Source organism: Tenrec ecaudatus, chromosome 3, assembly GCF_050624435.1.
Source record: "Tenrec ecaudatus isolate mTenEca1 chromosome 3, mTenEca1.hap1, whole genome shotgun sequence".
NCBI lineage: Eukaryota > Metazoa > Chordata > Mammalia > Afrosoricida > Tenrecidae > Tenrec > Tenrec ecaudatus.
This window is the reverse complement of record NC_134532.1, coordinates 114,978,769-115,006,005: the sequence shown is the minus strand read 5'-3', so window position 1 is coordinate 115,006,005 and position 27,237 is coordinate 114,978,769. Positions and strand designations below refer to the sequence as shown.

The 27,237-nt window shown below is 37.0% G+C and overlaps 1 protein-coding gene across 3 annotated transcripts in view; it reads right to left on the bottom strand.

The window, feature by feature from the left end:
• The window catches only part of TBCK (TBC1 domain containing kinase), a 197,263-nt gene that overhangs the window by 59,023 nt on the left and 111,003 nt on the right, over window positions 1–27,237 (bottom strand). For all 3 annotated transcript variants that reach the window (XM_075543954.1, XM_075543957.1, XM_075543955.1), the window contains exons 21-23: window positions 22,777–22,813; window positions 21,699–21,860; window positions 3,918–4,090 (exon numbers count right to left, since the gene is read on the bottom strand). In XM_075543954.1, the coding sequence (XP_075400069.1) occupies window positions 3,918–4,090; window positions 21,699–21,860; window positions 22,777–22,813 (372 nt within the window). The remainder of the gene's footprint in view (window positions 1–3,917; window positions 4,091–21,698; window positions 21,861–22,776; window positions 22,814–27,237) is intronic.

The following is a 27,237-nucleotide window of genomic DNA, read 5'->3' as shown; positions in this document are numbered from 1 at the left end:
GGTACCATCATTAACTTGGCAAAGGTTATGGAATTATGCAAACTATTCAGAAAAGGCAAGCATACATTTCTAGGGAAGCTTTTTAAACTAAAATATATGGTTGTTGACCTCTACAGATCAAAAGTTCAAGTGACTGAACATTATCTATGCAAATACTGAGGACTAGAGATAGGGCAAGACTTTCAATAACAATTACAAAGACAGAACTATGCATGCTCGACTGAGATGTCATAAAAAAGTGAAGAAAGTATAAAATAGCAAATATATGACAGTCTTGACCTTCCATTCATTGGGTACCCTCAAAGCGAGAAACCTTTCTATCTTTTTAAAATCAACCACCTCCCAACTGTTTTGCTCTCCTCAAGAGTGAAAAGGTAGTGAGTGAAGAGCACAGCATGTAAGTTATCGTAAAGGAAATTGTAGAATATGAATTTCCTCAAAACTGCCTTCTATAAAAACAAACAGAAATGAAAACACAAATGGTCAAAATCAACTTTCCAGGACTTTTGAAATGAAAGAAAAGTTTGCAACAATCTTCATAAAAGAAAGGACCTTTGATAACAACATTTAGCTTTGCGGCATTTGGTCTTGCACTGTATCCCGCCTCTCCTCGGTTCTGTGCTACCTTGAAACCCAACAGCCTCCCAACCAGCAATCCAGCAGCTGTTAGAAGGGACTGAATAGGTTTAACACACCCAAACCTAAACTCACTGCCATTGAGTCATTTCTGACCCACAGAGGCCTTACAGGACAGAGGAGAGCCGCGTCCTCTGCTTTCCAAGCCTTTACATCTTTTCAGAAACACACCGCCCCACCTTTCTCCCTGGAAACATCTTGTTTATTCAACAGCTGGCATTTTCTTTCTTTTTTTTAAAAAACATTTTATTAGGGGCTCATACAACTCTTATCACAATCCACACATACACATACATCAATTGTATAAAGCACATCTGCACATTCCCTGCCCCAATCATTCTCAAAGCATTTGCTCTCCACTTAAGCCCTTTGCATCAGGCCCTCTTTTTTCCCCTCTGTGCCACTAGGGGCCTCCAGTATGGGTTTGGAATACTGAAAGCATCATTTCAGAGAAATGTGATGATTTGACCCTAGTTCCCTAAAAGCTTCACTTACAGGCCTATTTTTGTGGGGCCTAACTCAGTATAAACAGCCCGCCCCCGCAGTTCTTGAAAGCAATTAGCAGTAAATGTTCAACATTCTGAGACGGGGATACCAGCTGCCCGAAAGAGTGAAAAGCGTTGGGGGCTAAAAAAGAAGCTGATAAAAAATTCTTTCAGTGTCTGGCCTGTCTCATGCACAGCGGGGTGGGGGTAGGGATGACGCTAAGGGAGTGCAACAGGGCAGCAAGGGGTGCAAAGTAACCAAGTCCCTGAGAAATCCTAAAAATAGACTTCTGGCTCTGGGGACAGGGACACCTCATCAGGCCCAATTTGAAAACACTCATAAGGGTCAGTAGACAGACCTGAAACTATCTTTTTTTCCCCTTTTCTTTTATCCTATGTCTATCTATGTAAGATAGGCAGGACAAACAATCCTGAGGAGAAAAATAACAGGACCAGCGGTCCAGGGGGGACATGGGAGAGGAGGGGGCGGAGAGGGGGAGTGGGGAGCCAACAAATTCAGGGATGAAGGAACAAGAGATCTAAAATTGATGGTGAGGAGGGGACATAAACCTGGTATGGTTTGATCAAGTGCAATGTATTCAACAGGAATTACTGAGAGCTGAATGGAGGGTGAGCATGACAGTGGGATAGGAGGAAGTTGAAAGGAAATAGAAGAAAGAACTAGGAGGCAAAGCTATTTATAGAGGTATAGCTAAAGGCATGTTTATATGCAAATATAGTAATTTATAATATATTTATATTATATGCAAATATATTGATTTATAAGGAAATGTTATGAAAGGGATAGAAACCCTTTCATGTACATATATTAAGTATTAGATATGTACATATATGTTAAGTATTAAGGTTAAATGTATGGTATGTCTCAATCAAATATATATCAATTAACAAAATAGAGCACATGCTGTGATATTGTAAAAATCTGGCTTTAAATTTGATTTTATTGTTCCCTAGCTGATTAACTGATTAGTACCTTTCTAGATTTTAGTTTCATGACCACATTATAAAATAGTTATTATTTATAATATACTTTCCTTATATTATATTATACTTTCCTTAGAGGTTCTTAAAAGATTAAATACCAGTTATATTTTAAATTTTAAAGACATTTTCAGATATACATTAAATATTCGATAATTATTAATATTATATCTCATATTAGAGATTTTCATGCTTATTTACTTTCCCTTTTCATTATATGCCATGCGATAGCAGTTGGTGTAAGACATGAAAAAAAAAAAGAAGGATTTAGAAATTATCAAGGGGGCATGGGGGAGGAAGAGTGGGGGGTGAAGGGGAAGAATGAGGAGTTAATGCCAGGGGCTTAAGTAGAAAGAAAATGTTTTGAAAAAGATGATGTAACATATGTACAGATGTGTTTGACAAAATGGATATATGTATGGATTGAGATAAGAACTGCAAGAGCCCCAATAAAATAAAATAATAATAAAAACAATAACTTAAAGCTTTTTATCTGCTAACACTATCTCTGCTTTAAAGAGAGAAATTCATGCATTTCTATAATGGAGAGGATATCATGAAATTCAGTAATTTCGAAGACAAAGACTATTAAATAAGTTTTCATTTAGAAGTGTTCAATTTAAAATTTAAAGCATGATTTTCACTCCCAAATCCATAGTAATAATATACCCAGTGTAATATTTCTAGTATTTGAGAACTTTCTCCTAGGAAGCCTATTCTACTTTTGGGCAACCGTAAAACAAGTATTTCTTTTCTACGGTAGATTCTTATTTTTTCCTTGTTAGTATGTTTTGGAAACATCATGTAAGTCTTCCTATATTTATCCATATGTATGTTTTCCCTTAACAATCTAGATTTCTGGAGGTAGAGAATAGGATTCTTAAACTTTCTTTGTATTTAGTTATAGCATAGCAACATGTATAAGTTTCTTTAATAATTTATATCTCCTAGTAATGAAAAATATGAAAACACATGCATTCAAATATTTTCAAATATTAAAAAGTACAAAAATTACTATGCTTGAAAATTGTGAATATAAAAAATATTACTGCAAAAATATCTAACTGCAGAAATCTCATTTTTAACTTTCACATATAACTAATAAAATATGTAAAAATTTTATTATTACTAATCTATTTATTTTTCAAAGTTAAAATATATCTTACTTAATGTTTTGAGAATGATGAGGGAAACTAATGTAAAAAAGTGCTTGACACAATGGATGTATGTATGGATTGTGATAAGAGTTGTACGAGCCCCCAATAAAACAATTAAAAAAAATTTATCTTACTACATTTACTAAGGAATCTCAAAACCTCCTCTCCTATTAATCGAATACAATCTCAGGGAAGCAATGAAGACTCTGCGGTAACATTAGAAAGTTTTATGATATCAAGTATCACAATGGGAAGCTTGGCCAACATGAAGCATAAAGCTATTCCGTGCGCTGAGAATGACAATGTTTTAAGACTTGTACTGCATAGTTTTGCAAAATGCTATTTCTTTTTTCAACTTACAGTAAATAAGTGCACATTCCTACTATATAAACAAATACACAAAAAAGTGCCTTGATATTTGGATAAGCATGTCAGTAAAATTTCCCAAATTATATACCAAATAGATATAAAGGTCTTCTGAAAAACTTGCAAGAATACACATATTTGCATGCTTGAAATAACCATTTAAAATGGCATAAATGAGAACATGACTAACTAGCAATAATAATACACTAATATATTAAATTTAACGTCCATCTTATTTTGCAGTTTGTAAACAAAGTTGACAACTACATACCAGCTCTGTCTTTGGTGGCTCTGGGTGGTCAGTGGGGAAGTACGGTGCGGAGCTTCGGGCCCCACTGTCAGGTGGCGGCTTGGGAGGCTGTGCGTGCTGTCTGTAAGTGGCACTGGTCGGCGTCCAACAGAACAGGCCGACGGATTCCCGCACACAGCGTTCAATGTCAATTTCTAGACGGAACAAAAAAATAGCATATATATAGAATCAGACATGCTATGTTTATGTGAAAACCACAGTCTTTCCTAAATGCACATATCCAAAAATAATATGCTTACCATCAGAATTAATTTTAAACTATGAATGATCAAGAAATGAAAATTTTAATCGTATTGAAAACTGGAATGATAGTGGGTGTTAGATATTATTACTTACAGACATATGTATATATATACATATATATATATTCTGCATCACTGCATGTGGATGTGTGAGTGCGAAGAGAGATTTATGGTCTAATATCAGACTTATGGACTTGATCTGGACTGGGCAGGGATGGTTTCTCAATAAACTATTGCATATACTAGAGTATAAGCCGACCCGAATATAAGCCAAGGCACCTAATTTTACCGCAAAAACTGCATAAAAATGTGCTGAAAAAACTAGGCTGATACATGAGGATATATGATGCTCTTTAATATAAAGCTCTCTCTTATACATGTATGAGTGTCTCTGGATTTGTTTCTCTAGTCAACCCAGGCTAACACAGTGTCTTTCAAAACATCATTCACACATTTGGAAATGCAACAAAGCTTCTTAGTTTAGAATCTATGAACTACTCTAATGAACTTTTCACTTTTCCACAATATTAGACTATGGAAATTAGCAGGCAAAAGCTGCAAATTCTGATTTGCTACGACTTCTAATAAATGTACAAAATGTTTCAGTTCTATGAAATAAAGACGTTTTTAAAAATATGCTTAATCAAATTTGAAGCTTAGCATTTCACCTTTCCTTTTGTAATTCCTTGACTGATGTGTAGGAAGCTGGAAGTGAGGTTTCAGAGGAGAGCTAGTCAATGAGAGGGTTTCAAAAGGCCATAATGCTTCTATTTTCCATGGATTGTTTGAAGATCCCTCATCTACTTGATTAAAATGGGGAAATTTTTTCACAAAAATATTCCTTTAGTTTATTAGATATAAAACGTAAGCTTCTTGGATGTAGAGGTAAAACACATTTATTGTTAAGTGCCGTCAAGTTGGCTCTGAAACACAGCAACCCATAGATAGCAGAGAGAAACAGAGAGAAGTGTTGCCGGTTCGGCACCATCCTCCTGTTTGTCCTTATGTTTGAGCCCATTGTTTCAGCCACTGTGTCAGCCCATCTCATCTAAGGCCATTCTTTTCTTTGCCCCTCTACTTTATCACACAGGATGCCCTTCTCCATGGGCTCGTGTCTCCTGACAACATGTCCAAAGTATTTGAGATGAAGTCTCACCAGGCTTGCCATTAAGGAGCATTCTAGCTGTACTTCTTCCAAGACAGATTTGTTTGCTCTTTTGGCAGTTTATTTGACTCTCAATATCCTTCACCAACACCATAATTCAAATAGATTCTTTTACAGCCTTTCTTACTCAATCTCTAGCTTTCCCAATTGAAAATATCATGGCTTGGGTCAGGTGCACCTTAGATCCTCACAGTGACAATTTTGCTTTATAACATGTTAAAGAGCCTTTATGCATCAGATTTACCCAATTCATGACCTCCCAACTGCTGCTTTCAAAAGCAATGATTATGGATCCAAGCAACATGAAATTCTTTACAAATTCAATGTTTTCCATTTATCATGATGTGACCTACTGATTAATTTGTGAAGATTTACATTGAGTTTTATTCCATACTACAATTCTCAATCTTCACCTGCAGGTACTTCATATTCTCACCTGCTTGCAGTAAGAAGGCTGTTTCATCTGCACACTGCAGGTTAACAGGCATTATAACTCCAGTTTACTGTTTGTAGCTTTTGATGGTACTGTTACTTTTTCAAAACCTACATCCGGTACTGTGGAGTTTATTCCAACTCACGGTGATCATGGAAGACAAAGCAGAACTGCCCCCATAGACTTTTCAAATTTGTAAATCTTTGCAGAAGTAGGGCAACTCATATTTTCTTATGGAGAGGCTGGAGGATGTGGACCACCTTTTCACTGGCAGCCCAGTGCTTTACTGATCGGGCAACCAGGCTCAATACTGCTGCACATGGCATTAGTCAAAGAAACGTGGGGAAATCACAGACAGTATAAGTATACAAGTTGACTAAGATGGAACTTAGCTTTGATTAGTTTTTCTCTTCCTCGTTTCTAACAATATCAATTAACCAAAAAAATAAAAGAAAATAAAAAAATCCCCAAACCAAACTGACTTCCATTGGGTTGATTCCATCTCAGAGTAACCCTATGGAAAAACCCACTATCCTTGTTTGTTTCTGAGGCTGTGGATTTTTGTTTTATTTCTATCTCCTATAGAACAGCTAGTGGATTTGAACTGCTGACTTGTAGTTAGCAGTCTAACAAATAACTCACTCAGACAAGAAATGTTTAATTATATATCAGATACTTTAAATGACTAAGGGTGAATTTCTCTATTTTTCTTCCAGAAATGAGGGCTTGCACATGTATGGGGAGAAAGTAAATTAGCATTAAGTAGACATTATTGTTGAAATGGTATGAGTTATGCATTTACAGCTCACTCATAGAGTGAAGAACCCATGGAGAAGAGAAGGGAAATCAACAGTGAGAGTCTATCAGATGACAGAAATTGTCTATTTTTACTTAGCCCATTGAATTCTTACAGGGACTCTTGAAGACAAGTATTAGAATTACAATTTTTGTTGAAGATGAAGAAACTAAGATTTAAAGAAACGAAGGGATTTAGGTTTTTGTGTTATTCCTAGGTAGAATTCCTGCAGTTACTAAAGCATTCTAATATATTTTTTATTATTTCCAAATTAATTTAGATTTGGGGCATAGCCAGCAGGCCTGGAAGGCCTACTTATTCAATTAAACATGCCTTTATCTGTTACTCATGATGTTTGCCAACTTCACAGCTGGCTGCTTCCATGACTACACAGAGGTCAGATTTCACAATGCCATGTACTGTTTACATAATACAGTCTAAAAAAACCAGAGTTTTAAACACATTTTAAAACATGATTTTATTTATTTGTGTAATAGCATAGTAATCAGCATAGTCAAATGTATACTAAAAATCTCTATGATACTATCAATTTGACATCACCAACACAGTGGAAGAAAATCTGTCCATTAATATTTGAGATAATTTAAATTTTCTTAGACAGAAATATACTCAATTAACAACAGTTAGTTCTTACATCATGACCTTGCTCTATGCTCACCCTCAGGAAAGGGGCACAGAAGATATGGTGCTACAGAGCAAAATGTGGTGGAAAATTTAGATGGTGTGTGGCTATCAGATAAAATAGTGTCTGGGGTCTTAAAGGCTTGTATCCCAAAAAGTATCCCTCTAAATGAGATGTTAACTAAGTCCACATGGAAGAAGCACACCAGCATCAGGCACCAAAAGATTATAAATCACATAATGCGAAGTTGAAGGAGGGGATAGTGTCAGAGTATAGAATCCGATTTGCAGAAGGCTATGGATGACAGTGGGAGCCCAAGTTACATTTGTGGGAACTCCATAGGAAATAAACCTCCAGTGATTCCCCTCATCCAGAGTATAAGGATGGGAGGAAAGTGGTTACTAAATAGAGTGCATTGGAGAGATGACCATCCTAACTAACTACATGAACACCTGCTTTCCCCCCTCTGAATTTATTTCAGAGGACAGCACTGAACCTGTAGCTCAGGGAGAGAGACATGTCTGATCAAAGCACACGGAAGCAAATGAAGGGAAAGTGGAGCACACGTTGGCCCACCAAGCCTTGAGGACAATATTCCCTCTCAGAGCAGCCAATCCACAGAGAAGACCTTATGGCCGGCTCCACTATGAGACACGACATCCCTCACTGATCCATAGCCCTAGAGGGGACAACACTGGAGACACAGTGTGGGAATTCGGCCAGATCTGATCCTTTCACACCGAGTCAAAACACTAAGGGTGTGCAACAGAACAGCAAAGGAAACAGAGGAACGAAGTCCCCAGGGAATACCAAAAATAGACTTTGGGGTCAGGGCTTGGCACCCCATCCAACTTGACTGGAAAACACTCCTAAAGACCAACAAACAGTCCTTGAACTAATACAAGCTTTTCTTTGTTGTGATATTTTTTTTCTCATTGGTTTTTGCTGTTGTTATTGTTTTGTTTTCTATTGTTGCTTGGTTTTGCTTTGTCTTGTTTTTGTGCATGTTATCTCCACAGGTCTGTCTAAATAAGATAGGCTGGATGAAGAATCTGGAAGAGAAAACAGTGGGACCGACAGTTCTGGGGGGACATGGCAGAAGGGGTGGGGTGGGGGAAAAGGAAGTGGTGTTAACAAACCCAGGGACAAGAGAATAACAAGTTACCCAAATCGGTGGTGAGGAGGGTGTAAGAGGGCTGGTAGGGCATGATCAAGGGCAATGTAACTGAGAGGAAATACCGAAACCCAAATGAAGGCTGAGCATGAAAGTGGGACAAGAGGAAATAAAAGGAAATAAAGGAAAGATCTAGGAGGCAAAGGGCACTTATAGAGGTCTAAATAAAGGCATGTACATATGTAAATATATTTATATATGAGGTTCAGGAAATAGATCTATGTGCATATATTTATAGGTTTAGTATTGAAGTAACAGATGGACATTGGGCCTCCACTCAAACACTCCCTCAATGCAAGAATACTTTGTTCTACTCAACTGGCATTCCATGATGCTCACCTTCATGACACGATCGCTGAAGACAAAGTGGGTGCATAAGCAAATGTGGTGAAGAAAGCTGATGGTGTCCGGGCTACCAAAAGATATATCTTCTGGGGGCTTAAAGGCTTGAAGATAAACAAGTGGCCATCTATCTCAGAAGTAACAAAGCCCACATGGAAGAAGCACACCAGCCTGTGTGACCACGAGGTGTAGAAGGGATGAGCTATCAGATATCAAAGAACAAAAAATCGTATCATGGTGAATGAGGGGAGTGCGGAATGGGGACCCAAAGTTCATCTACAGGCAACTGGACATCTCCTTATGGAATGGCTACAGGGAGGAGACAAGTCAGTCAGGGTGCAGTGTAGCACAGATGAAACATATAACTTTTCTCTAGTTCCTAAATGCTTCCCCACCCACCATCATGATATCAATTCTACCTTACAAATCTGGCTAGACCAGAGGATGTGCACTGGTACATCTAGGAGCTGGAAACACTGGGAATCCAGGACAGATGATCCCTTCAGGACCAGTGGTGAGAGTGGCTATACCAGGAGGTTGGAGGGAGGGTGGGGTAGAAAGGGGGAACGGATTACAGGAATCTACATATAACCACCTCCCTGGGGGATGGACAAAAAAAAAGTGGGTGATGGGAGCCATAGAATAGTGTAAGACAAGACAAAATAATAATTTATAAATTATCAAAGGTTCACGAGGGAGGGGGTGTGGGGAGGGAGGGGAAAATGAGGAGCTGATGCCAGGGGCTTAAGCGGAGAGCAAATGTTTTCAGAATGATGAGGGTAATGAATGTACAAATGTGTTCTACACAGTTGATGTATGTATGGATTATGATAGGAGTTGTATGAGCCCCCAATAAAATGATTAAAAAATAAAAGCTGCTAAAATAAAAAAGTAATTAAAAGATAAAATTTTCCATGAACTTCTTGAAAAAAAAATATAAAGGATAAACTGATCTGAACAGTTAAAACCTTGTCAGCTGATCCCACTCTGATGGATGTTAGACCTGACCTAGTTTTCAGTTTTCCGTATATTTTGTTTGTTCATATTGGAGTTTATGTCAGATGTGTTATGTCATTGAATTTGTGTTATATGTTTTACTGTTTTTCAGTATATAAAACAGGATTGATGAACTTATGAAAGCAAGTAGAATAAACATATTTTGGTGGGGAAGTACAGTGGTGGTGGTGGTGCTGGGTAAAAAAAGAAGCTGATGTGAAGGAGTTCAGGATGAAAAACAATGTGTGAAACTGATCGTGGTAGCAACAGCACAATACTGCTTGATGTGACTGAACTATGGAATGGTATTTTATCTGTATTAACTCCCAGTAATGTGGTTTTGAAAAAATATATATATATACATATATACTCAATTCCTTTTAGAGATACCCATCAAATAGTTGAAAAAGTGTTTTTAAAAGGAAACTAAGAAAAGACTATTACAAGTCTATTGTTCAGAATAAGAAAATGATCTATTTAATATTGCTCAATCCCCAAAGCAAAGTAATTTTTATTCAAATATTTTGCATCTGCAGTACTATCAGTTTGAAACATCTGTCATCCACAAACAAGCTTCAAGCCAATGATCCAGTTCAGAGGTGGTAGTTCAGCCCTTAAACAATTGGATACAGAAAAGTCATTTGTATGTGCTTCCAAAACACCCTTCTAATACCATAAAAGGTTCACAGAAACTCTCGAGAATGTATTGGCATCCGCTTTAAATCTACCATGTTTGCACTGGCAGGTAGCCGAGTCTTTGTGAAGTAGACCGGTACTACCTCTCCATCTCAAAATCCTTCCAAAGCACTTTATGATAATTAAAATAGTATGCAGGAGTTCTCTTTACACTGTACATTAAAGATGCAATTTTACTTAAATAGTAATCTCTCACTACTCTTTCTCTGTACTGTAGTTATGTATAATAAGAGGGCTTCAAAAGCTTGTCATTGTCATTGAATTCCATTTTCCCACAAACTTTTTGATGCTCTTTCATATATATATTTTATGTACTCTGGATTCACCTTTCTCAGGTTAGAATCCAAACTCTATGAGGCAATTTATGACTCTGATATAAACAATTTCCCTTAATATTCTATTTTTCTTACTTACCCATTCCTAATAGATCTTCACAGAACAATAAAAGATGATAAATGCAAGATGATAAAATACACTTCACATGTATTCATCTGAAGGAGGATGGGGGAGGAGAAGGAAGCCTGATTGAGTAGTGGGCAACATGATGAGCTGCTAACTACAACGTCAGCAGTTTGAACCCATTAACCTCTCTGCAGAAGAAAGAAGAGGCTTTCTGCTCCTATCAAGATTTATAGCCTCGGAAAACTCCAGGGGCGATTCCACTTGGTTTTATAGGGTTGATATGAGTTGGTATCTACTCAATGACAGAGTCTGGGGTTTTGTTTCAGAGGTGGGGGAGAAATCAGTTCTGAAGCACTCTGTTATTTTGTTACAATGTTTGCTTATTGCTTTCTCTATCCATTGAATATCTGTTGTCCTGGCATTTAATTCTTAATTTGGGGTGGGATAGGGCATGTAAAATTAAGTGCCTATCACTTAATTGTGCAGTTCACAATAGTGTGAAATTGTGTTTGCAATCCTTCTGAAGTAGCTGCAAAAAGTGGATGAGAACTGTTAACTCCTTCTGCCAACTTTTTGAAGGACCGTCTGAGAAAACACATGAAGATACAAGGCCAACAAGCTCAAAATCCTCCCAAGTAGGATAAATGCAGAGATTCAGAGCAGGGCATCGAAATAGACACAGGGAATTTCTTTAACATGTTGAAGGGCAATTATGCAAAGTCCATGTTTTCCGCAATGGTGACATACTGCAAGCTTTCGCTCACGCTACTTAGTTTGTACAGGGAGTGATCAGATAACACGGAAAAATCAAACTTGAAGTGAGGAAGACTACATTCACAGAAAGCATGATTGTACATATAGAAAAAACTCCCAGAAACAGAGCAAAGCTAAAAAAATTAATCAATGAATTCAGCAAAGTTGCAGGTTCAAATAATTTGAAAAGTATATTAAGAAAACAGTTTCATTTACAACAACAACAAAAATCCTTACTACTATCAAGTCAGTTCTGACTCCATACAACACTCTAAGTGGTTCTCAGATCGTTCTCAAACTCTCAGTCTATACTGGAGCAGAGAGCCTAGTGCTTCTCCCAAAGAGCACCCGGTGGGTTTGAACTGAAGCTCACTTTGAGTGACGTTTCACCAGGCTAACGTTCACCCAAAAGCACCACCTGGGCTCCTTGCATTAGCAACAACACACACAATAAACACATCATTAAAAAATGCTGCCTAGGAATAAGTTTAACCAAGGGATTGAAAGTGTTATACACTGAAAATGTGCACAAACTGTCAGCAAAAACTAAAGAAGATCTAAATTAATAGAAAAGATCATAATAATATTATTAAGATGGACATCCTACCTAAGGGACTTCACATATTCAATATAATATTTATTAAAATTCAAATGGCCTTTTTAGAAAATATGAAAAATTTACATGGAATTGCAAGGGCTATATAGAAAATAAAAGAATATTAGAACAAAAAAAGTTAAAGGACTAAGACTTCTAGATCTCTGTCCCCTGTAAATACAGAAAAGTTCTTAAAAGGCAATGGTTATAATTTTAATTTCTTTATAAAGAAATTTAAGACAACATCTTTCATATATAAGATATCAAATGTTTTATGATTGATAACAAAAATGCTAATTGATAGAGGAAGAAGTATTTTGGGACAGAACGATACTGAAATAGCTTAAGTTCTTAAGCAGATTTTTTTTCATGTAATACATTAAAAACCTGTAAGCATGTCTTTCCAATATGGCTTACCATTTGACTAAAATGACAAATTATGATTTTTCAACACCTGTCCAAAACAAACTCTATTGCCCTAAAACTACCGTTAAAAAAATCAAAACTACAACTAAGATTGCCTGTATTTTACAAGATATAATGTGAAAATTGAATTTTTATGATTAAAATATTCATGATTTTATCCTAATTTTGCACTTACCTGACAAGTGGGGCCATCAAAGCGATTTTGAAATACATAGGCTTACACAAGGTATTTAATAAACATGTTAAGCAATCTAACTGGAATATTTCTTTCACCACTAAAGGTGTCATTTTGATTATTGTCTCATGCCATTCTTTGCTTGAGATACCAAGTTCATGCTTCTCTAAGGAGGCAAGTAGTGAATAATTATGCAAAGAAATGCTAAGAATAAGCAATAAATATATTTTTGTATCGGAACCACAACCATAAAAAATGACACAACTTGTCAGGATCAATTTATCCAAAGGACTAGAGGTCACATGAACCATAGCCTCTATGCCCTGAGACTAGATGAAATAGATGGAGCCCAGTCACCATGTCTTTTATTTTTTCTATAGAATTTGGAGTTAACTTATTAATTTCTACAACAAAGCTTGCAGTATTTGTTTGGGATTGCTTTAGATCAATATAGAAATTCGGAAAGAATTGGAATATTTAATTTTACAATCCATCAATCAGTTGTTTTCATTAGGTGCTGTCAAGTCAGTTCTGACTCATAGTGACCTTGAGGGCATTCCTCCTTTTCACTGCCTCTTTCCTTTACCAAGCATGGTGTCCTTCTCTATGGACTGGTGTCTCCTGACAAAATGTCCAAAGGATTGAGACAAAGTCTCACCCTCCTTACTTCTAAGGATCATTCTGGCTGTACTTCTTCTAGGACGGATTTGTTTGTTCTAATTCAAAGGCATCAGTTCTTCTCCAGTCTTCCTTACTCATTGTCCAGGTTACACATAGCATATGAAGCAGTTGAAAAACAGTATAGCCTGGCTCAGGCACATACCTCCATTTATTCCAGTCTTTCTCTCAACAATGGTTATAGATTTCCCTTGGACATTTGCCTTCTCTTTTGAAGTGACCCTTAAATTTTGTGCTTGCCATTCTGTTAGTGCAGCGGTTCTCAACCTGTGGGTCGTGACGCCTTTGTGGGTCAAACGACCCTTTCACAGGGGTCACCCGATTCATAATAGTAGCAAATTTACAGTTATAAAGTAGCAATAAAAATAATGTTATGGCTGGGGGGGAGGGGTCACCACTACCTGAGGAACTGTACTAAAGGGCCATGGCATTAAGAACATTAAGAACCACTGTGTTAGTGGAGTTGTAAAATTTGTCTTTCCAGTTGTCTGCTGCTGTTACATATAGAAATTCAGTTGATGTCATAAAATCCCATAGACCTTGCTAAATCCACTTAGGTCTAAAAGTAGTTTTATATATTTTTTCAGGTGTTTTCTAAACCATATTGTCTAAGAAAAAAAGATTTCTATTTTCATCTTCTTTATGTTTATTACTGCCTTTTCATTTCTAGTTCTTGTGTATTACACTGACTAGAACCTTCAACCCAGTAGCAAATGAACGTGGTGAGAACAGCCAATACTTGTTTGGGCCCCAGAATGAAAGGAAATAAAATATTTAATATTTCACCATTAAGCTTGATATAAGCAGTAAAATTTTCATGGATGTGTTTTTCAGGTTTGAATAATGCCCTTTTTACCTTAATTTACTGAGAGATTTTATGTATAATGGGCATTACGTTTCTTCAAATCCCCCCCCCCATCCATCATGATAATTATATGATGTTTTCCTTATATTATGTTAATCTTAAGAATTGCATTGATCAGCCATTTATCAAGTGCCTCCAGACCCACTGTTCAGCACTATGTCGAACAATGTTCTGCTTCCATTCATTGGGCATCCAAGATCTGACAATGTTGTAAAGGCACACATCTGATTTTTACCAGTTACTGCCTCTGAAGTGGGCAGCTGAGTCCTTCTTCCTTGTCTATTGTTACTCTGCAAGCTCTGCTGAAACCTGCTCACCTTGGGTAGCCCTGATGGCACTTGAAATAACATGATATGGATCCCGGCATCACAGCAACATACAAGCCACCACAATATGACAAACTGATAGACAAGTGGTGGATATACCTATATACCCACACTTTATACATATATATAAAGTATATATGTATAAATATTTATTGACTGAATCACCATCTGAAGTACACAGGCTAAAGGGCAAAAATTGTACACTATGTAACCAGCATTCTTCGTTAATTCACCCAGTCTTTCAAATCCACGTTATCTGCACGCAATTGCTGGCATACTTTACTAGGCAGCTATCATTTCTGCTGTTTAATGTCTACAGTGAAGTGAGAAAAAAACATGGAATGCAATAAAAATACTGATATGGACACTTACACTATTTTCCACTCTTAACATAATTGTCTCAATGAGCTAGCAGCTGCGCGGTGGGTGTCCTGATGAGAGCGGCTGGGGTGGCGACGGCGCCCAGGACGCCGCAGGAAAAGGAACATACAGCAGCCCAAAGACGTACCACAGGCCCCTTGCCACTGCCGCTCCCTTCTTCCTTTTGATTTCACGGAACTCAGAAAGACAACAGGAGTCTGTTTTCTGTGGCATCTAGAACCCGTGCTCCACTTCAGCAAGCATTTGCCGTACAATTGATAGATCCTTGTAGCAATGAGCTGAAATGGTTTGAATTTCTCATGGTAATGAAAACCAGTTTCTTATAATAAAAGTGAACTAATATTCTTTCTAGATGACATGATTTTGTGTAATTACCATAGGAATAGGTTGGCACATTATTTCCTTTCTTCAATCCAGGTTACTGGATTAAAGAATACATACATGTTTTTTTGTTTTGGTTGAGCACACTCAGTGCACACTCAGAAGTCCTTTTCCATTTTGTGAAATTCACAATGTATGACAGGTGGACCAATAGATTATTTTCCTTTTTATGAAGAATATGTACAGATATGGGCTAAGTAGACGAGAGAGAACATATAGGCTCCAGAAGTATTATACTGTAATTAAATACATTCACATATGTAGCTGAAACTAATTAAGTACAGTCACATATACAGCTCAAACTTAAAACGCCATCATTGAGACAATTTAAACTCAAGGAAAATGTATAGGTCAGGGCAGAGTAGAAATGCCCCTGCAGGATCCCAGGACTATAAATCTTTACCGGAGTGCAGAGCCTCATCTTTTTATTGTGGAGCAGCAGGTGGTTTTGAACCGACCACTTGAATTAGTTCTGAACTGTAGCCTAAAATGTAACCCACTATCCCACCATGCCTCCTGCACATGCTAAATGTACTTTTTAAGTATCTTAGGTTTCAGTACTTAGATGTTTATTTGCACCAAATGCAACAATATATGTGAAGAAATTTTGAACATAGTTTCTAACTTTGGAAAGCTTTATAGGTTTATTAATTTTAATGTACTCCAAAAACAAACATGTTCTTTAAGGCATTTGTAAATATATATAAAATGCTTACAAAACAACTATAAACAAATTCTATCATTAGTGTCTTGAGATAAAATAAGTTTAATAGCACTTTTCTCAGCTATCGGATACACTTTGGACTGCTCAAAAAATACATAGAGCTTTTATAAATGATCAAATAGGCAGCCTCCGCTGAGGAGCCCTGGTGGTGCAGTAGATTGCACACTGGGCTACTAACTGCAAGGTCTGCAGCCAACACCCAGGATCTGGGACATATTCATATTCAGTGCTTATATAAATGTAATGTTTCAGAGGGTCATGATTTTATCTGGCAGCCAAACTTATAGAACTACTGTATGAATTTCATATAAATATTGAATATAATTATGTACCAATAACTTGTTGTTTTATCTTAAATTCAAACTTGACTAAATGTCCACATTTTTATTTGCTAATTCTGACAGATGCCAATCATAACATCAGTGGTTACAAACTATCAGACACTCTGCAGCCTTTAAAAGATTTAAAGGTTTGACTCATGTGCTTTGGACATGTTGAGAGCAGTCTCTGCAGAAGGACCTGATGCTCAGTGAAACAGAGGGACAGTGAAAAAGAAGACCTTCAACAAGATGATTGACACAATGGCTGCAACAAGGGGCTGGAATAATTGTGAGCACGGTACAGGGCCAGGCAGTGTTTCGTTCTGCCGTCCACAGGGTTGCTTTGAGTCAGAATTTGATGGCCACTAAGAACAACAGCAACAGTGATTATTTGTGTCTCATTTTTAAGCTGAAAAATTGGAACTATCTGTTCCCAATAAAGGTGAAGTGATAATTCTTAGGGAAAATTCTAAGCTCATATAATTTTCCCTTCAAATATATCTTTGGATTAAAGGACACCACATGACATACAACTTGACCTAAATATTTATTACAAAACAAACTAAATAAAGACAGCTTGCAGTTCCTCTATCTCAGACTAGCTGGCACTAAATTAAAAGCACCTGGTTTTTAATGGGTGAGCAGAGTGAAGAGTGGTATATGATATATATTGTACATCTCAAAAATTACAGCTGAGGTGAAACTAAAGCTGAGGTGCCATTTTTTTTCAGTCACCAGGTCAAATATGCTCAGAAACATGTCGAACAACTGAGGCAGTAAGATGAGTGTTTGGCAAGGCAATGATGTGTACAAGGCAACCTTGGGCCACATCAGTGTGAAGATTGATCAAATTGTAGACATATGAATAAAACAGGGTATACCTTCATAATGCTGTTGGATACAAATACAAATATACACACTCTCCACTTATTTACATGGCAAGGTTCCTAAGACCACATTACTATGTTAAAAAAAAAAGCATTTTGCAAATGGATGATGACCACATTCCATACAAAATAGAGGATAACTATAAGATTACATTTCATTTAATTATTATCCAAATGTCAGATTTCACCATTATATAATTGCCACACCACTGAGAATACGGTCCCAGCCATGTTAACACACAACCTTTACAATCACAGCTAGTGTTGGTCTCACTTTACATGGCATTTGTTATTGTGGTGAATAGACCCTTTCCTCTTGTCAATGAGAAACACTGGATAAGGAGACAGGGGCTAGTAAGGACTACGTATATAGGTTGAGTCTACACTTTCCCAAAGATGCATTTCAGTTCCATAACTCAAAATCCGACCAAGGTGTACTCCCGTGGCTCCTCCCTTCCCCACCGAGAGATTATCAAACCACCTCAAAACTACACAGAATTTCATTGGATTTCCTCCTTCACTCCCATCCTCACCAGTGTCTCAGCTCCAGCTTGTAGATAAATAGGATAATAATAAGACATGGCTTTAAAGTGTTTGCAAATTTCAGTATTTTGATCTAGTTCTTAATTTTTATGTCTTGACTAATTTTGTTGTACTGACACATTTGCATGCTATTTAAAAAAATGGTCTGGGTTTCTAAATATAAATCTTAGTCTTCCAGGGCACATAATTAATTTTTAAAATGTGTTGTTTTCCACTCCTAAAGGCCAACAAGCACTCTTTGAACTAACTATAGGCTCTTCTTTTGTTGTTGTTTTTTGTCATTGGCTTTTTGTTATTGTTTTATTTTGCTCTGTCTTGTTATTGTGCATGTTATCTCCACAGGTCTGTTTAAATAAGATAGACTGGATGAAGAATCTGGAGGATAAAAAAATGGGATTGGTGGTTCTGGGGGGACATGAGACAGGAGGACGTAGGGGGAAAGGAAGTGGTGTTAACAAACTCAGGAACAAGAGAACAACAAGTTACCTAAGTCGGTGGTGTGGAGGATGTAGGAGGTCTGGTAGGGCATGATGAAGGGTAGTGGAAAAAAGAGGAATTACTGAAACCCAAATGAAGGCTGAGCATGATAGTGGGACAAGAAGAAATAAAAGGAAATAGAGGAAAGAGCTAGGAGGTATAGGGCATTTATAGAGGTCTAAATAAAGGCATGTACATATGTAAATATATTTATATATGAGGATGAGGAAATAGATCTATGTGCATATATTTATAGGTTTAGTGTTAAGGTAGCAGATGGACAATGGGCCTCTACTCAAGTACTCCTTCTGTACAAGAATGCTTTGTTCTATTTAACTGGCATTCCATGATGCTTACCTTCCTGACACAATTGCTGAACACAAAGAGGGTGCATAAGAAAATGTGGTGAAGAAAGCTGATGGAACCCAGTTATCAAAAGACATAGCATCTAGAGTCTTAAAGGCTTGAAGGTAAACAAGCAGCCATCTAGCTCAGAAGCAACAAAGTTGACATGGAAGAAGCACACCAGCTTGTGTGATCACGAGGTACTGAAAGGATAAGTGCTCAGGCATCAAAGAACAAAAAACCCATATCACTGTGAATGAGGGGGAGTGCGGAGTGGGGACCTAAAGCCTATCTGTAGGCAACTGGACATCCCCTTACAGAGGGGTTGTGGAGAGGAGATGAGTCAGTGAGGGTGCAGTGTAGCAACGATGAAACATACAACTTTCCTCTAGTTTAAATGTTTCCTCCCCACCCACTATCATGATCTCAATTCTGCCTTACAAATCTCTCTAGACCAGAGGATTTACACTGGTACAGAAAGGAACTTGAAACACAGGGAATCCAAGGCGGATGATCCCTTCAGGACCAGTGAGGAGAGTGGTGATACAGGAGGGTGGGGTGGAAAGGGGGAACCGTTTACAATGATCTACATATAACCCCTCCCTGGGGGATGTACAACAGAAAAGTGGGTGAAGGGAGATGTCGGACAGTGTAAGATATGACAAAATAATAATTTATAAATTATCATGGGCTCATGAGGGAGGGCGGAACAGGAAGGGAAAGAAAAAATGAGGAGCTGATGCCTAGGGCTAAAGTGGAGAGCTAATGTTTTGATGAGGACAATGAATATACAAATGTGCTTTACACAATTGATGTATGTATGGATTGTAATAAGAGTTGTATGAACCCCCAATAAAATGATAAAAGTGTGTTGTTTTCATGAAATATTGCATGCTACTCTAAATAATAAGAGTGTAGTACAAAAGTGCTTTAAATCAATTTAGATAAGTACTTTTACCTCACTACCAAAGACATTAATAATTTTGAGGAACCAGTTAATTGCTACATAACAGTGCAATGCCACCAATATTTTTCATATTTGCATTGAAAATTAAATCCCCATGTAAAATAGGTAGATAATAGTAAAATGATTTAATTTATTTTAATTTTTCTTTAAATTAAGTTTCTATAATAAAACTTCACAAAATTAATATGCTAGTTATTCCTGAAAACAAGATATGAATCGAAAGCTCTTTAGTATTTCCAATATTTCCTTCTAAAATGTGCATATTTCTTTCTCTTATTGAAAAAGTTACTTTAGTCTCTGAGAATAAATGAAAGTTTCTACCATTTGGATTAAGGAGCCCTCCTGCTGGAGCAGTAAGTTATATGTTTGGTTAATAACTAAACAGGAAAAATGTTTCCCAAGTCACACGACTGATTGAGCTGTGCAGCAAGGGAGAGAACCCAAAGAGGGAGGGTCAGGTTGAAGCGGAAGAGATTCTGGAGGGTTAGATGAGTAGTATTTGCTACACAGGAACAGAGACGAGGCTGCCTGTTTGGAAATACAAAGGAGCAGTTCTACTTTGTCTTACAGGCTTACTATGAGTTGAAAGAGTTTTGATGGAAACAGGTGATTCCATATAGATTCCTTCCTTTTTCAAAAAGTTTAGTAGAAAAAAATTACCTATTTCTAAATATTCCTGCCTTTAAATATGCTTAGGAATTTAAAGATTTGAGTTCTAAGATTTACTTCACCATATAGAATGGCATTAGTATGTTAAAATTAATATTCAAATTATATAAAGGAGATAAAGCATTTAGGTAATCCCCCAAATATCAATCCACATTAAAATGATAACTTTCAATATTTTTATTTAACTAGCACAGCCTTCATAAAAATTGCTTAGATATAATCTCAAAATAAATCCGGAAAATGGACGCTACAGCAGAATTGTGTCCGAGCGCTAGAGCAGTCTGAAGGTTGACAAACCTCACACTACCATTGGTTTAAGTGGTGGAAACCACGGAAACGGTTAAATTAACGTCAGGGGCCTAAGTCCAGGACTGGATGGTGCTATGAAAAACATGGTTCTCTTTCAAAATATGCAGCCTCTATTTTTAGAGTCCAAGAAAAATGCCAAATGTCCTGCTCTCAGAGGCTCTTCCTCCAGTACTGAAATGGCATGCATACTGAGACCCGTCAAAAACTTCCAACAACGTTTTCTAGCACTACTTGTACTGTCTTGGAATGTAACCTCACACTAGATCATCTACTACACAGCCACAGACATGGGGAACAAACTTTTGGCAGAAAGAATCAGGCCTTTCCACTGGGTTCTTGTCTCCAGTATTAAAGGATTAGTACAAAGTGAGTGGACGGAGGTAGAAAGGAAACTAAGGCAAATCAAATATTTGTTCAACATCCAATGGTCCATACTCTTTAGAAAATAGTTATGCCAATTCTGTGCCAGGTGCTTTTTGTGTTTATCATAGTACTAAACCCCCCAAAACCCAATGCACTGCCACTGGGTTGATCCTCAGTCGTAGAGGCTCTGTAAAAACCTAGTAAAACAAGGTTTCCCAGAATAAATCTCTGTGGGAGCAGATAGATCCACCTTTCTCACGTGGACTCGCTGTTTTGGCCAACAGACAACAACACACCGAGTACCAGGGCTCCTTCAACAGGACTAAGGCAGATACTACTGTCTTCATTTTACTGGAACCTCTGTAATGTCTAGCATTCTGTTTCTAGTTAGAGTTTAAAACTTTCCCAAGTCCATGCAGCTACTATGTGGCAGAGTTGGGATGTAAACCTATGATTATCTTTAGAAACCATACTCTTCTGGCGGCAGCAGGACGTTTCCCACGTCACATGACCGATTGAGTGGTAGACCCAAGGAGAGAATCCAAAGAGGGAGGATAAGGCCCAAGCAGAAGAGATTCTGGAGCGTTAAGCGATTATCTTGTGCAGATGGCTTTAAGAATGTCTCATTACTTCACAGTTAAATTTCGTCTAATAATTCTACTTATTTACCTGGTAAATCAGAGAAGAGGAGAATGCACTCATTAAAGCCATTAGCCAAAAGCCGGTCTCGCAGCTGCTGAAGAATCGCTACTCCAATACAAAACGGAAAAGAGGAATTCCCAAGTAGTAATGTATCCCAAAGGTGAAAAATTTTGTGCAGGGGAAATACATCTGTAAAATGATAAAATTAAATAACAGAAGGTTCATAAAATTTAGAACAATAACACTTGCTGTTATTTTACAGTAAAACGTTTCTTAGACATTGTGAATGCATTTGCTTTGAAAGGCGTCTTCAAGAGGAGATCATCAGAATGCCCACACAGACGGCATGCTCTAACCTTGGCATTGTTCCATTCTTATATTTCTTCCCAGAACTTTTAAGCTATGCTGTTCTCACAAGTTTACTTTCCTAAACGAGTGTTAACATTGCTCTGTGCACAGCATTATATTTTTAGTAATACTCTAAACAATTGCTTTTTAGATTCCAACAAAAAATCCTATTGCCAATTTTCCAATTAAGAAAAGTCTATTATACTGTGGATATTCTTCTAGTTCAATGCTTATAGATATACTTAAAATACTGTAAAAAATACTGTATACCACTTATCATGTGCACTTTTCTAAGTAAGGATGTCTACTATAATTATATTTATATTTGTACTGAATTGAGTATTACATGCTCACAAAATATGCTTAATATCTAGAGAAATCCTTACTTTAGAAAATAACAAAATAATTAGTTATGAGAGAACTCTAGAACTTAAGACTTATGCAGGAAAAGTTACCCTACATAATGTTATGCAATAAATATCGCAAATATTTGCTCCTTTTTCAATAGAAAACAGCAGTTATAAAAATGTCATGGCATACATGCTTTCATTCTATAAAATTGTTTTTGATCTTCAGAGTTCAGAATAATTAAAATTATAGTCAAATCAATGTATTAAAATACATAAGACTGCTGTTAAAATTATATAAGGATGCTCATCAAAACATAATTGTCAATGTAATAATGTGCTGGTTCAGAATGCAGCGATCTCTTGTTATAAATAATATCATATCAAAAGGAAGTGAAAGTGATACTCACGAGTAAACATGGTGAGAAACCAGGGGATGGCGTAAAGCTGTGTGTGGAACAGGAAAAGGGACGCAGGGATGAACACAGAAAATAAAAAAGATCATTAGAATGATTAGCAACAAACTCAATAGACAACAAAAAGTTACTATTTTCTGTTCAAGTGAATTAAAAAGAGGAATGTAGAAAATTGTAGTCATTCCCACAAACGTAGTATTATGTAATGATACCTACCTACATATAGACGCTGTAGCTGACCCTGTGCTTAGTTATCTCACAGAATGTCTTTATTTCAATAAAGCCTACACCCACAATTTGAAAAGCATTCAAAATGTTTCACAAAAAGGTGTTCTAAACTTTCTATTTTAGGCTATCTCTTTCTCAGTTAATAGGAAACTTTATAGTAGACTGAAAGCAGTAAGATATACGAACAGAATAATTTGGTTCTTTAGTTCCATGATAAAGTTATTATCCTAAATTTATTGCTGGGGAAATGTGTTTGGGTATATATACATATTCTTAAATATTTTCAATTAGTTTTGGGATTTGGAAGTGAAATATCATGCTTAGTTTCTAAAAATTAATATCTCCTTTGTTAGTAGAAAATATAATCAATAAAAGTTATAAAAGGAAAAAGCACCATTTTTATTTTACTTTCTGAGTTATTAAGTCCACTACTATGCAAAAATTTAAGTTTGTTTTTTCAGAAACCTATATAACATAAAATGGGTAAAATTCACAATGACTAGGATACAATAAAAAGTTGAAAATAATTAGTAATGCAAAATAACAGAAAAAATGATCAATATGGGGAGAGAAAAGCAACAAAGATCTGATAGACACATTTATAAGAGACAAAGACATTACACCATTTATCATATTGGGTTATATATGTGTAAGTAGTTAAAGAATGACTGAACATGTTAGGTAGAGACAAAAGTAGTAGACACAGCATCTAACTTTTAGAGATAAAAAATACAATGTTTGAGGCAAAAAGTACACTGGATAAGACAAACAGCAGATAACACATAACAGAAGAAAAGATAACTAATCATGAAATAGCAATAGAAAGCATTCAAAATGAACAACGTAAAAATAAATAAATCAACAAACAGAGTATCAGAGAGCTGTGTGACTGGACACCCTGAAGTAAAGGTGCTTGGGTAAGGGACAAAATGTTTTAAGAGATAATAGTTAATCAGTTTTTATTTGAACTATAATAGATCCCAGAATCCCAAGCACAAGAACTACATACACCAAGGCATAGCATTAACAATTTCTCAAAATCTGAAGAACACTGGTGTACAGGTTTATATATATATGCATGCATATGCTCCATTCTAAGCCAACTTGAGCATCAGCCAAGGCACCTAATTTTACCACAAAACTGTATATAAATGTGCTGAAAAACTCAATTTATACATGAGTATGTATGATATATATATAAATCTCCAAATCTTTTTATTGGGAGGTAATACAGATATCCTATCATTCCATAGTTCAATTACATCAAGCAGTATTGCACAACTATTTTGGGTATATATAATCAATCTGTGGGTTACAAATGTCTGATTTATGAACAACTCCTACTTGCCCGTTAATGTTGTATTCTCACTTGAAACTGAGCTACTTCTGCTTGCACAAATACTTCCACATAATCACCTTCAAGTGCTGCACACATGACAACTGTAGACGTTTCTTCTTACATTAACACAAAGCTAAATAAGAACTGTATATACCTGACCTGTTTTGACTTACCTACAAATTCTTAAAGACACAGAAATGGATCATATTCATACTCAGAGAACTACCTGTACCACAAGCAAAAATTATAGGTCCTAGCTTTGGTTTGTTTGTTTTTTTTAAGGGACCACACAGTTTTACACAAGGGCTGTACCATAATCTTTCTATCAGGAATGACGAGTTCTAACATATTATTTGTTTTCATTTTGCTTTGTTTTGAATCATTGTCATCTCGGTGGGAGTGAAATAGCATCTCTTGTGGGTTCTGACTTGCTTGCAACTCTTGACAGCTAATGATTGAGCATTTTCCCATGTGTTTGGGGCTATATAAATGTCTTCTTTAGTAAAATGCCTATTCAAATCCTTTGCCCAACTTATGTCTGGATAATTTGTCTTCTTCTTGTTGTCAAAATTTTAAATATACTTTAGGTATTAGATTTTTGTCAGCTAAATGGTCTGAAGATACTTGTCACTTGATAGCTTTTTTCACTTTGTTGGTATTGTCTTTTGATTAAAAACAAGTTTTTAATTTTATAAGCAATGTACATTTATTTTGTCTTTCACTACTTGTGCTTTTGTCATTATACTGGATAATCCATGTGCCAGGTCTGACTGTGCTGCACCTATTTGTTCTTCTAATAACGGCATGGGTTAAGTATGCACAGTTAGGTCCTCAATATATTTTGAATTTGCTTTGAATATGGTATTAGGCATGGATCCTGTCTCGTTTTTCATAAAAACAGTTTTGCTCGAACATTTTTTTTGTGATGGCTGATGTAAGTGAACAGTGTGCGGCGATGAAATTTTATGTCCTGCTTGGGAAAAAGGCTCCAGAAACTGTTGTGATGCTGAACACAGCTTACCGGACAGTGCTATGGGAAAAACTCAAGTGTACAAGTGGTTTTCTCATTTCGAGAAAGGTGAAATGTTGATGGATTACAAACCTCATTCTGGACGTCCATCAACTTCCCAAACGGATGAAAATGTCGACAACCTTTGTGCACTGTGCTCTCAGACCCAACGAGGACGGCCCACATGAAAGACGGGAAAGTGATCTGGGCTATCGTGGAGCTTGGGTCAGCGAATTTTAATGGAAAAGGGTTGCTACAAAATTAGTTCCTCAGGTTCTGGCTGACCAGGAAAAAAAGCGTTGACAAAACAGCTCTGACGTGACCCAGGCTGTTTTCCGGGGCTAATACTGGGGATGAGGTATGGTGCTAGTCTTATGACAAACACCCAGCCAGCCAGTGCAAGACGCCATTGTCACCTTGCCCCCCCCAAAGTTCGTCAAGTGAAATCAAAGATCAAGATAATGATCATCTGTATTTAAAAAATCATTTTATGCGGGGCTCTTATAACAATCCATATATCTATTGTGTCAAGCACAATTGTACATATGTTGCCATCATCCATTTAAAAACATTTTCTTTCTACTTGAACCCTTGGTATCAGCTCATTTTTTCCTTTCTCCCCTCCCCTACCACCATCATGAACCCTTGGTAAATTATTTATTATTATTATTTTCATACCTAACACTGACTGCTGTCTCCCTTCACCCATGCTTCTGTTGTTCATCACGCTTGGTGTGTATGTGGGGGTGGCGGTGGAGGGACTATATGCGGATCATTGAGATTGGTTCCCCCTTTGTTATTTGATGTGAAGGGGATAGTGTATTTTGAGTTTGTTCCAACAGGTTAGACTGTTAAAAAATTTTTCCATTTAGAGGTTCTGAAAAAAAAAGTGTAACAGTGTATGTAGGAAAAGGCCTGATTTGTGGCAGGCAAGAAACTATTTTTTGCCACCAGGATAATGTACCTGCTCATGCAGCCATCTCAGTGGGCCAGTTTGGGGCAAAAAACAGCATGCCTCTCTTTTCTCCCACACACCTGACTCACCTGATCTTGTTCCAGGAGACTTCTTTTTGTTTCTGCAAATGCAGAGCGACATGAAAGCACAGCAATGTGATGAAGTAGAAGAGGCGAAGAAAAAAACAAGGAGGCGCTGTCAGCCATCCAAACAGATGAGTTTGAAATATGTTTCCAAGATTGGAATCGCAGTTTAAGAGTGGTAGAGAGTACTTTGAAGGTGGTACGGTTGTTTTGTATAAACATTTAAATACATAGCTTTGAAAATAAAATTCCCTTTCTTTTGGGAAGCCCATTGCATGATCTATAGACATAGGGCCCTAAAATGCATTCCTGAGACTTCCTCCAAAACTGTGCCTCAAAGTACAGTCTTCCAAATCTAAGAGGAACTCAATCCTACCAATTGTTCAGGTCAAAATTCTGCCATCATTGACAGCTCGTTCTCACAACATTCCGCATTTGTCACAAGTATGCCCGATGGCTCTCCTTTCAAAGTGTAGCCATAATAGAAAGACTCCTCACTTTACTCTCCTTTAATATCCCGATTCAAGCCAGCACCATTTGTCTATATTAATGCCACAGTTCCATGACAGGTGTTCTAGATTTCATCTGTGTTTCTATCATATAGCAACTGGAGTGATCTTGCTAAAATGTTTGAATTATATCATGTCGAAAGCATCTAGTAACTTGCCAATACTGAAAGTAAAGGGCAATGCACTAGGATTTATTTACTGTGGTTAGGAGCCATCAAATGGATTGGACTCACACACTTCCTGGCCATTCATTATCTCTGACCTCATTTCCTCGTTCACTGTGTTCATCTGCTCAGCTGTCCACTTTCCGGTCCTCCAATGTCCCTGCCCAT